The sequence below is a fragment of the Mya arenaria genome, chromosome 9 (assembly GCF_026914265.1).
Source record: "Mya arenaria isolate MELC-2E11 chromosome 9, ASM2691426v1".
Lineage (NCBI taxonomy): Eukaryota > Metazoa > Mollusca > Bivalvia > Myida > Myidae > Mya > Mya arenaria.
In genome coordinates this window covers 23,468,715-23,480,911 of record NC_069130.1, presented here as the reverse complement: position 1 = coordinate 23,480,911, position 12,197 = coordinate 23,468,715, and the positions used below count along the sequence as shown (strand labels likewise).

The 12,197-nt window shown below is 34.5% G+C and overlaps 1 protein-coding gene across 3 annotated transcripts in view; it reads left to right on the top strand.

Annotated features, from left to right (window-relative positions):
* LOC128246433 (kinesin-like protein unc-104) overlaps positions 1 to 12,197 on the top strand; it is a 111,461-nt gene that overhangs the window by 73,781 nt on the left and 25,483 nt on the right. For all 3 annotated transcript variants that reach the window (XM_052964627.1, XM_052964628.1, XM_052964626.1), the window contains 10 exons: positions 864 to 972; positions 1,405 to 1,585; positions 2,041 to 2,131; positions 3,012 to 3,139; positions 3,570 to 3,668; positions 5,251 to 5,310; positions 7,246 to 7,317; positions 9,422 to 9,573; positions 10,069 to 10,289; positions 10,579 to 10,664. In XM_052964627.1, coding sequence (XP_052820587.1) covers positions 864 to 972; positions 1,405 to 1,585; positions 2,041 to 2,131; positions 3,012 to 3,139; positions 3,570 to 3,668; positions 5,251 to 5,310; positions 7,246 to 7,317; positions 9,422 to 9,573; positions 10,069 to 10,289; positions 10,579 to 10,664 — 1,199 coding nt within the window. The remainder of the gene's footprint in view (positions 1 to 863; positions 973 to 1,404; positions 1,586 to 2,040; positions 2,132 to 3,011; positions 3,140 to 3,569; positions 3,669 to 5,250; positions 5,311 to 7,245; positions 7,318 to 9,421; positions 9,574 to 10,068; positions 10,290 to 10,578; positions 10,665 to 12,197) is intronic.

Sequence of the window (12,197 nt, the reverse complement as noted above, 5' to 3'; positions counted from 1 at the left end):
AGAAATCAAGAAACCTTAATCCAAAAAGGTTATGATCTAAATTATTTTACCTTCATTATCGAAGAGCATTTGTAGTATATAAGGTCTAATTTCAATTTCATTATTAAAAGGAAGGAACTTTAAAAGACAATGCTCCCTGTGATTTATGTTGCATCTATACCTAATGAAAACATTGTACAGTATACATAATATTTACTGTTAGAGACACAATTTCAATGTTCATATATTTAATGCTGCACAATTTTTGAGGCCCTGATTAAATTGTTTGTAAATTTCATCAGAAGTGTTTTCTGATGCATATCTAGGGAAAGTAAATATGGTGCCATTAAAAATATGAGTGAACCGCTTTTAACCATGAGGCGCCTTATTTCTTATAGAATAAAGGATTTTTACCTTTTAGCAAAAACGACTAACTACAAGGCAAACTACAATCATTTTGTTTGGGTATTTAACGGGAGAAAACATATACTTTTTCATGGGAAACTTTAAGGATATGAAATTTATTGCAATAGTTACTGTATTTTACTGTGTATAGGACACTAGCTTAGATAGGACGCAGGCAAAATAATGCATGAAAAATCGGGTAAAAAACCTTTACAACACAGATAGGATGCCATTTTTGTTTTGACGAAATTTATTGAATCACGAAAATGGCAAAGCTTATTAAATAGTACAGCACATGTATATAAATAATAAAATAACAATAATAACGATCCCGATGTTGCTGTATGATTAGAACTGTTGGATAGGATTATAAGTACAGATGAGAGCTTGCTTATACATATATACACAAAGTCATTTACATTTGAATGTTACACTATCATCAAACTTATGTAAGATTGATCTTATATGACATTTTACAGAAGCTATTGAGCATTGGTCAGAACTTGAAGAAAACACCAGTTTCCTCGACGGAGAATCTGCGCATTGTGGAAGGGGAGGGAACTACACCAGAAAATACAGACAGAAATGGTGAGTGGGCAGTTGATTGTTTGAGGTTGAAAACAGAAATGTGTTAAGTGTTATTTAAAATAGGAGCTGCCTTATTATTGTTACCAGCTTCCACATGTGCCCTTGGGTCAAAATTAGCTCTAACCCTCAAGCCCTGCACTGGTACAATAATTTCAGAACTTGTTCAAATGAACATAATTTGAAAAGAGTATTAAGCAGGAAACCACATTTAGATATTGCTTGATGCTGCGGGATATCAATTTGATTTCATTTTCCCAAGTTCTCATTTTAAGTTGCTGCTGTACTATTCGTTATTACTTTCAATGCTCACTTGATGAAATAAACTTTATATCCCTCTGAAACAAACAATAATCCTTAATGATTAGATATAGAAGGAAAAAAACCTGATGAGATATCGCTTTAAACCCTGTACAATGAATTGCTTTTACATAGAGTCTGATAATGCTGTCGAGGAGATGAAAAAGGAGGACATAGATACAGAATTGGCCACAGAGATTGACGTCAGCGAACTGCCGAACCATCTGAAAATTGGCTCCACCTTCCAATTCCGCGTTACTCTCCTCCAGGCTTCGGGAATCTCACCTCAATATGCGGATATCTTTAGCCAGTTCAAGTATGTTACGACTCGATTTGTGTAGTTAATTGGGATTTTTAATTGATCCAACTGTATAAAGCTGGTTAATTCTATTTGGTTTGGTTAGAATTAGCCAAAGTGTTTATTGATTGGTCAATATTAATCCAATAATTACTGGCGACCAATGAAACTGATTTTATGCGAAAACTGGCCACAAGCCTCTGGATAACTCATCGAGTTTTATACTATTGGTTCCTGCAGGCTGCTGAAATCTTACCAGATTATATTGACAATTTTTATGTCCCTCAGTTCAAGGAAGTTGGTGAATGTATGGTAGTGTCTAGCTACACCTGGGGGGTCATTAATGTGAGGTTAAGTACACCGGTGGTAATTATACTATGAACGTATCATTCTCTGAAATATTTTAATATTAAGAAAAAAAGTATAAACTAAACTTTTAACAGTAGCAATATAATTTTTTTGTCCAATTTCAGCTTTCTCCATCGTCACGATGAGGCATTTTCCACAGAGCCACTGAAGAACACCGGCAAAGGCCCGCCTCTAGGCTTCTACCATGTACAAAATGTTAGTGCTCTATTACTTTTTTTTGCATGTTATTAGGCTTATCTGTTTTTCAGAGATTTGAATAATCTGCCAATTGGCATTTTTCTGTCTATCAAATGGCTCTTGGGACTAAAAAATAATACAAATAAATATTAAACTGATTAACCGATTAAAAAAAGTGAACTTGTTGCTTGGGGATGTTACTTTTACTTGTTATTGACACTCAAGTTTGCTTCAAATTTAAATTCAGCGGAGCCCTCCAAAGGGCTTCTAAAAAGCTAGTTTTGCTTCTGCTGCAGGGTGCTTTGCCCCCTTAGACTCCCTTTTAGGGAAATGAAGCTACCTACAAACCTGTGGCCAAAATGTTTTCAGCCCATCACCTGCAAGGTCGATCAAATCCCTGTTTTTTTAAGGAAAGAAAGTTGTGGTATTGTTGTAGAATTGATATTATTGTTGGCATGAAGGCTAAATCAGCGTGTGAAAACTTTTAAGCCTTTGCAAACTCAAAAAAGGTTTAAGAAATTCAGATGAAACTTGGTACTCATGTTTTCAGAGATAATATGTACATGTATAACAGTGCCCTTAACTCTTAACTTTGATAATTGTGGAGTTAAGCTTTGTCCTCATTGCTGTCTTGTTCATAAATATTTCCAGTAATAGCTTATGTTGCCAATACAAAAAATCCTATCTGAATGGTTATGAACTGCAAAAACATGTTTTGTTTTTGTATTTAAGAACAAGTTTTAAACTTTGAGCTAATCTGTTTTTCATTCATTTCCTTTTACTTTCCATTTTCATTTTCTTCAGTCATGAGACAAAATCAAAGTTAATTATTGAAATGATTGATTTTTTTTATGTATTTAAAAATAGCAATATCATATCTGTGACTTATTTATTTCAGTTCACAGTGACAATAACCAAGGCGTTTATCGACTACATCAAAAGCCAGCCCTTGGTCTTTGAAGTGTTCGGCCATTACCAACAGCATCCTCTACATGAACAAGCCAAAGACTCAAAACACCAGCCAATGTAAGGAACTAAATTAACTAGTTATGTACTGTAGAATGGTTAAATTTTGTGAGGTCTTTTTTCGTGATTTTAAGGTTTAAGCTTTTTTTGTGCAGTTTAAAAAAATTGCATTACCATATTTTTTAAACAGTGAACCATGCCATATTCCTTGGCATGGGACAAGATCTCTCTGGTATAATTTCACTCAATCCCTAGGTGTGCGTGATTGCGTTAATATGAGCTAGATTGCTTTGTGCAATACTTTGTCTTACAACATATTTCAGTCACCATAGTACTTTTTAGTTAAAAAGAAATGCTAGTGTAAATGAAATGCTTAAAAAGGAGAAACATGCAAAGAAATGGCTGCATCACTCAAAAAACCATGAATCTTCTTAGCTTGCTCTTTTTTCAAATGTGAAATCGCAAGATTACATGTGAGCATGATTTTCAGAGCCCGACGACCCTCAAGTAAGAAGTTCCCGATGTTAATGCCCATCTCGAAACCTGTGCCCTCACCCAAGTTTGGTGTTATCACGCCCCAAGTCACCAGGTAACGTTTTAGTTGGACCTGTTTTGATTCTGTTAGTATTGTGCTTTGATGGTAAGTTCCAAGGCAAAATTTTAAATGTACTTGTGTGTTATTTTATAAATGTTGTTCTCTATACACATTTATATTGTGGTATTTCATTGTGCTTTGATATGATTTTTTTATCATGAAAGACATTTTGTGAACACAATTTACATAAAATAAGATATTTTTCATATAGGACATTTTTATTTTTCCTTCATTTCTTTTTATGCCCCCACAAAGTGGCGGCATATAGGGTTGCCCTTGTCCGTACGTACGTCTGTCTGTACGTACGTACGTCCCGAAGATTGTTTCCGATCTAATTCTTGAAAACCGTTTGTCCAATCCTCACCAAACTTTAAACACATGTTTGTGACCATAATATCTTGATCAAGTTCGATAGTCATGGAAATCGCTTTAGTCATTTAGGAGTTACGGCCCTTTTTTGCCAAAAATACTTCAAAAATATATGTTTCCAATCTAATTCTTGAAAAGTATGTGTCCAATCCTCACCAAACTTTACATACATGATTGTGACCATAATATCTTGATCAAGTTCGATAGCCATGGAAATCGCTTTTGTCATTTAGGAGTTACGGCCCTTTATTTGCAAAAAAAGACTTGAAAAATACGTCCCGAAGATTGTTTCCGATCTAATTCTTGAAAACTGTTTGTCCAATCCTCACCAAACTTTTAACACATGTTTGTGACCATAATACCTTGATCAAGTTCGATAGCCATGGAAATCGCTTTAATCATTTAGGAGTTAGGGCCCTTTATTTCCCAACAATACTTAAAAAATATCTTATCCGATCTAATTTTTGAAAAGGATTTGCCCTTGTGCAGATTATCCTGAATAATCATTATGGCTTATTTTCTGTGACAAAAAATCGAAGTGGGGGCATCCGTGTCCTATGGACACATTTCTAGTTTTTTTCTTGTTGGTAATAATGTAGCCTCTCACTTTGCATATATTTTCATTTTTGTCTTCATTTTTAGCTCCCTTGTTTTTAGATATTGTCATAGCCTAGGTATCGTTGATGTCATGGTTGTGCCAAAAATTAAACTTTGGACATATGTCAAAAAACTTTCAAAACATTTACATTAAACTTTGTGTATATATGTCACTAGTGACAAAATTCACACATGTAGCAAGGCCAACAACTCTGACTTAAATAATGTTTGAGTTATGCCTCTTGTTCAACTGAGCAGTATAACAGATGAGTGATGGCATTTTCTGTTTGTATTTAGTTGCCAATTTGTCATGCCTAAAAAATGGCCTAACATTAAAAGACTTATGCCATAATGTAAAAAAAAAAACAATTGCAATTACTATAAAATCGTCTATGAAATAGTAATCTCTGAAACGACATGACAACTTTAAAAGTTGTGGCTGATTTTGAAACAAACAGTTGATTTTATTCATTCACAATATGGATAACATTAAAAAAAAAGGCACCTGTTTATTTCCTGGTTTCACTTATGTTCATGTTATTGTATTCAATCTTTACTTGTTGTGTATTTTGTGTATTTTATGTGTATTTATTTATTGCGTGTGTGGCAGGGAGAAGTTTAAAAGTCCCAGTAAACTCATTATTGACACCAGCAAGGCCAGAGGAGAAGAGTAAGTATGCTTGCTTCTGATTGGGTGATTAGTGTGCTTGCTTCTGATTGGTTGATTTGAATAATATTTGTGTGAGGGGTGTTCAAAAGATGATTTGGATGTTCAAAAAGATATTTTTTGTTGCTAAAATTAGAAATGACTATAAAAAAAATCATTATTAATACCAGGAAGGCTTGTGGAACAAGATTAAGTTTAGTGCTTGCTTTGTTGATTTGAAAAGTATTGTAAGGAGTTTTTAAAGTATTCTATAAAAAAAATGATGGCTGTTAATAAACTACTTATCTATATTGTTGAAAAAATTAATAAAATATCAGATAGACTTTTACAAACAGTGTTTTAACTTTAAATTATGCTACAAACATTTTAACATACATGTAATTGTTACCTTAAAATTCATTTGAACATCCCGACTTTATTCAGATATGACTATATGCCTACTATGAAATAGTTTTTATTATTTGAATGCTTTCTATCAGTAGTTAACTACATGCATTTTACCTGTTAATCTAAAATTCATTCTTAACCTTAATTAGATCTTATTTTCAATCAATTAGCTACTAAAACAGACAAGTACTTCTTAAACAACCTTTTTTTCTAAGATAACAATTCATACTAACAGTAACAATATCATTTAATGTTAAAGTTGTGTATCTAACAATACTTTTGTATATAACAGCACTTTTGTATCTAACAATACTTATAAATACTTATATACTGATTAATTATACCTCTTTCTGTAGGGAGGATTTAACAGAAGACCTGTAATGTTTATTTTTATTCCCATAGTAACAACTTCCATATGCATTTCACATAATGTCGACCATTATCAAGTTCTGATTGAAACCTTGGGCCAGTAGAGAAAGTGTCTTTCCCTAGTCTCACATAACAACCCTCCTTTTCTAAGCAACCACCTGATTTTAAAACTAACCTCTTCCGGTTTAAAATGGAATAAGTTAACCAGTGGTAAAAGAGTGGGAAGGATTACTGGTAAGCTCTGCTTCCAGACAGTCCACTGTTTTATACAGCTAATTTTTCATGCACATTTTCTATTCAGCTGTACAATGAATCAAAATAGCTCTGTGAGAGGCTGTAAAATTTTAGCCACAGGAATCTAGGTGCCACTGTTAGTCTGTATGCTAACATAGTGTTGCATAGAAATTATTATAAAGCGCTCGATAGGTAATGGCTTGATAAACTCATCCCATTGCATATTATTACTGCACTAAATGCTTATTTAATATCAAAGTATATTACACAAACAATTAACTATGGCATAGTCTATGCAGTGATTAACGACATCGTTGTTAATTTTAAATTGTGAAATATTTAATGATGTGCTCACGTATTTAAATGGATAAACAACTGCTGAGAAGGCTGTCCCGAATCTAGTTAGAAATACAGTTGGTCACAAGTGTATCCTTTAAACTTCCAGAGCAGTATGGATTGAAAGTTAACAACGATGATGTTAACAATGTTGTTAACTTTTACAAAGATCTAAACATTTTGCCAAATATTCCATCATAATATTCCCGATAGTATGCATGTTATAATCTCATCTCATTTTATTAAAATGCAAAACCCAGAAATGATAACTATACGTTATGCTTTCGTGTCCTTATATTCATGTTCATGAAAGTAAAATTAGTTTCAAATGCTTGTTACTGAATTCGTTGTAGATTATACGCATGAAAAAATAGTGATGTAGACAAATATACTAAAAAACTCTTAATTCTTCTTTTTGAAACAAACGAAAATAACGGAAATGAAACAATTTATTTAAGTCAATTAATAAAATCTATAGGATGCAGGCAATAATATCAATCATATTCTGGGGGCGAATAACTGCATACTATGAGCTATCATAATATTCAGTTTTGGATATGTATCTTGTTATCTTAGATGTTTATTATGTGGTATTTTATCCTTCCATTTCAGTTCAAGCACAATCCATTCACGGTACGACCTTCTGGTATGCTTTGAAATCTGCGAGCTGGCGCCAAATGGGGAGTAAGTTGCTTTGTTACTATCATTTCTTAAATCTGTTTAAAAACAAATAGCACTTCTACTACATTTGCCAAATATATGTGCACACAGTTGTAGATCACAGTAATGATATGCCTTGTTCTGGCAACTTATCATTGTTATGTTCAAAGATATGTGCCCGCAGTGGTAAATCACAGTAATAAAATGCCATGTTCTAGTATCTTATCAATGTTATGTTCACATATGTGCCCGCAGTGGTAGATCACAGTAATAAAATGCCATGTTCTAGTATCTTATCAATGTTATGTTCACAGACATGTGCCCGCAGTGGTAGATCACAGTAATAAAATGCCATGTTCTGGTGTCTTATCAATGTTATGTTCACAGACATGTGCCCGCAGTGGTAGATCACAGTAATAAAATGCCATGTTCTGGTGTCTTATCAATGTTATGTTCACAGACATGTGCCCGCAGTGGTAGATCACAGTAATAAAATGCCATGTTCTGGTACATCTTATCAATGTTATGTTCAAAGACATTTGCCCGCAGTGGTAGATCACAGTAATAAAATGCCATGTTCTGGTGTCTTATCAATGTTATGTTCACAGACATGTGCCGGCAGTGGTAGATCACAGTAATAAAATGCCATGTTCTGGTATCTTATCAATGTTATGTTCACAGACATGTGCCCGCAGTGGTAGATCACAGTGATAATATACCATGTTCTAGCATCTTATCAATGTTATGTTCACAGATATGTGCCCGCAGTGGTAGATCACAGTGATAATATACCATGTTCTAGCATCTTATCAATGTTATGTTCACAGACATGTGCCCGCAGTGGTAGATCACAGTGATGATATGCACTTGTTCTGGTATCTAATCAATTTTATGTTCACAGATATGTGCTCGCAGTGGTAGATCACAGTGATAATATACCATGTTCTAGCATCTTATCAATGTTATGTTCACAGGTATGTGCCCGCAGTGGTAGATCACAGTGATGATATGCCATTTTCTAACAACTTCTCAATGTTATGTTCACAGATATGTGCCAGCAGTGGTAGATCACAGTGATAATATACCATGTTCTAGCATCTTATCAATGTTATGTTCACAGATATGTGCCCGCAATGGTAGATTACAGTGATAATATACCATGTTCTAGTATCTTATCAATGTTATGTTCACAGATATGTGCCAGCAGTGGTAGATCACAGTGATAATATACCATGTTCTAGCATCTTATCAATTTTATGTTCACAGATATGTGCCCGCAGTGGTAGATCACAGTGATGTATCTTATCAATTTTATGTTCACAGATATGTGCCCGCAGTGGTAGATCACAGTGATGTATCTTATCAATTTTATGTTCACAGATATGTGCCCGCAGTGGTAGATCACAGTGATGATATGCCATGTTCTAACAACTTCTCAATGTTATGTTCACAGATATGTGCCAGCAGTGGTAGATCACAGTGATAATATACCATGTTCTAGTATCTTATCAATGTTATGTTCACAGATATGTGCCCGCAATGGTAGATTACAGTGATAATATACCATGTTCTAACAACTTCTCAATGTTATGTTCACAGATATTTGCCAGCAGTGGTAGATCACAATGATAATATACCATGTTCTAGCATCTTATCAATGTTATGTTCACAGATATGTGCCCGCAGTGGTAGATCACAGTGATGTATCTTATCAATTTTATGTTCACAGATATGTGCCCGCAGTGGTAGATCACAGTGATGTATCTTATCAATGTTATGTTCACAGATATGTGCCCGCAGTGGTAGATCACAGTGATGTATCTTATCAATGTTATGTTCACAGATATGTGCCCGCAGTGGTAGATCACAGTGATGTATCTTATCAATTTTATGTTCACAGATATGTGCCCGCAGTGGAAGATCACAGTGATGTATCTTATCAATTTTATGTTCACAGATATGTGCCCGCAGTGGTAGATCACAGTGATGTATCTTATCAATTTTATGTTCACAGATATGTGCCCGCAGTGGTAGATCACAGTGATGTATCTTATCAATTTTATGTTCACAGATATGTGCCCGCAGTGGTAGATCACAGTGATGTATCTTATCAATTTTATGTTCACAGATATGTGCCCGCAGTGGTAGATCACAGTGATGATATGCCATGTTCTGGCACCTTCATGTTACACCAAGGGATACAGAGACGTCTAGCGATCACCATCACACACGAACAAGGTCCTGATTTCTTCTGGAAGGACGTCAAGGAGCTTGTTGTTGGTATGTCTTCCATATTAAAGGATTTATTCCCTGTCTGATTTTCCATTTTTAATGAAACAAGCCATTAAATTGTCATTAACCAGGTTTTCAACGAAGGTTTTCAATGAAAACCAGGTTATTAGAATGTGGATGTCATTGAGGAGGCAGACAGGCATCAAATATTGGTTAACAATAACTTAAGCTAGCATTAGTGGATAGTAATGAAAGTTGATGTGTAGGTAGCATTTGTTAAGAGCTAGCTAGGGATTGCTGATGGAGGTGGGGTCAAGGTCAATGTCACTGTTACAAATATTGAAAAAAAATAATTGCCCAATAACTTCAGTGAGAATGTAGTAAAATTTTGCACTGTTAATCTAACATTTCACCACTTGACGCTTGCTTTATAGTTTAAAAATGCTATTCTGCAAAGTAATTTGAATTAAGTACTATTGCAAAGTAGTCCCAAACTTCACCATTTAAAATGTTTTTTAAATAAATATGTCATTTATTTTTTAGGTCGTATCCGGACAACCCCAGATTTCCGAGACTATGACACTGAACACACCGTTCTCTCCCTCGGCTTGTTTCCTGCGTGCTACATCCAGCAACCTTCCGACGAGCGTGTGTTTTTTCGATTTGAGGCCGCATGGGATAGCTCATTACACAGCTCACCATTGTTGAACAGGGTGACGGCATCTGGGGAGAGAATATACCTGACACTGTCAGCATATCTTGAGGTGAGATATTTCGGTTAATACCTCAGATGGTTGTATTTTTGCAGGGTCATTTTATTTTTTGTATTTGTAAATATGAATTTATATTTCGCTAAGTTTTAGAGATAGAAACTGATTTTTTCAAAATGTGAATACTATTCAGGCGTAAAAAATAAGCCACAGTATTAAAAATGTTTAAAAAAAAGAATATAAAAAATTCCTTTTTTGTATGGGTATGGGTCATTGTCACAAAATAGCCAATTAAAGCTGGGTAATATGAAATATATTCATACACTTCTTTGTCTTATTTCAGGTTGATAATAGCCCCACACCTGCGTGTATAACAAAGGACCTTTGTATGGTGATCCACTCTCGTGACACACGTATTTCCGCTTCCAAGTATGTACATGTTCCCTTAACATGTTTGTTGTGGGCTGTGTATGTTACAGTCTGATAAGATAATTAAGATGATTTGAACAATAAGGCAAGGTTTGTCATAGGTTTGGTGTCATTCTTGTCGGCATCATTCTTGTCGGCGTCATTTTTGTCGGCGTCATTTTTGTCGGCGTTATTCTTGTCGGCGTCATTTTTGTCGGCATCATTCTTGTCGGCGCCATTCTTGTCGGCATCATTCTTGTCGGCGTCATTCTTGTCGGCGTCATTCTTGTCGGCGTCATTATGCAAAAACTTTAAACCTGGCCATTACTCTTAAACCGTTTGAGATATTTAAATGAAAGTTGGTACACATGATGCTAGGGACATTGTACACATGTTGAGCAACTCCCATAACTCTGACTCTAAGTATTTCAAGTTATGCCCCTTTATTATTAAGAAATAAAACAGACTGGTGTTGGCATTTGTTCTGCGAAGTTCTTGTACAATAGAAGATATACTGCCATTATTTAATGGTGTAGATAGTTTAAACCTGTATAGTTTTGCAGGTTTTATTGATGGCATTTAAATGATATTATCAGATTAAATTTTTATAAGTGTCAAAAACTCATTAAACTAAATTGAAATTTAATTTTTATCAGACTTTCAGTTATCAAAATGTTGTATATGTGTTTCCCTTCTTCACTTTACATGTATCTTAATTTTAAATTTGTTATCGTTATCAGACCTTATTACAAAGCATTATGTTTCTGACAACATAATGGTTATTATTATGGCTAGATTACGATAACACTAGCAAATATGTGAGTCAGAAATATTTTTTTAAAAATGGTTAACATTTTTTTGTTCCGACTCATATAATTTGTTAAATTATTAGAATAATGATAAATATTCTTAGTTGTAATAAATATTATGTTGTATGCTTTCTGTAAAGCTTTCTTCAGTTTGAGTTCCTGCCATTTGCTGTAGCATTTCATATTGTTTTGGTCAAGGGTTTTCTTTAAGGTATCAGACACACAAATATGTTAATTTGGATGCCTTAGGTGACCCCAAACTTTTTTGATATCATTTCTAGAGATGTGAATTGTATGTATGCAGATTAGCAGATTGCCGTGGATTTAACGGCTTCACCCCCCCCCCCCCCCCCAAAAAAAAATAAAAAAATAAATAAATAAAATGAAATTGATTAAAAAATATCTGGTTGCTTTCGATTGTTTCTTTATTTGTTGTAAGAAATGAAAAATCAGTTTGCTTCAAGTTTAAAGTCAGAAGAGCCCTGAAATGGGCTTCTAAAATGCCATTTTTGCTTCGGCAGCAGGGGGCTTCACCCCCTTTCACCCCCTTACAAGTTACATGTGGCCAGGAGGTATCAAATACCCTTATGAATGATACCAAAATTACATTGGGTCACAAGGCATCAAATACTCTTAAAAATGATACCAAAGTTACATGGGGTCACAAGGAATCAAATACCCTTACAAATGATACCAAAATTACATGGGGTCACAAGGAATCAAATACCCTTACGAATGATACCAA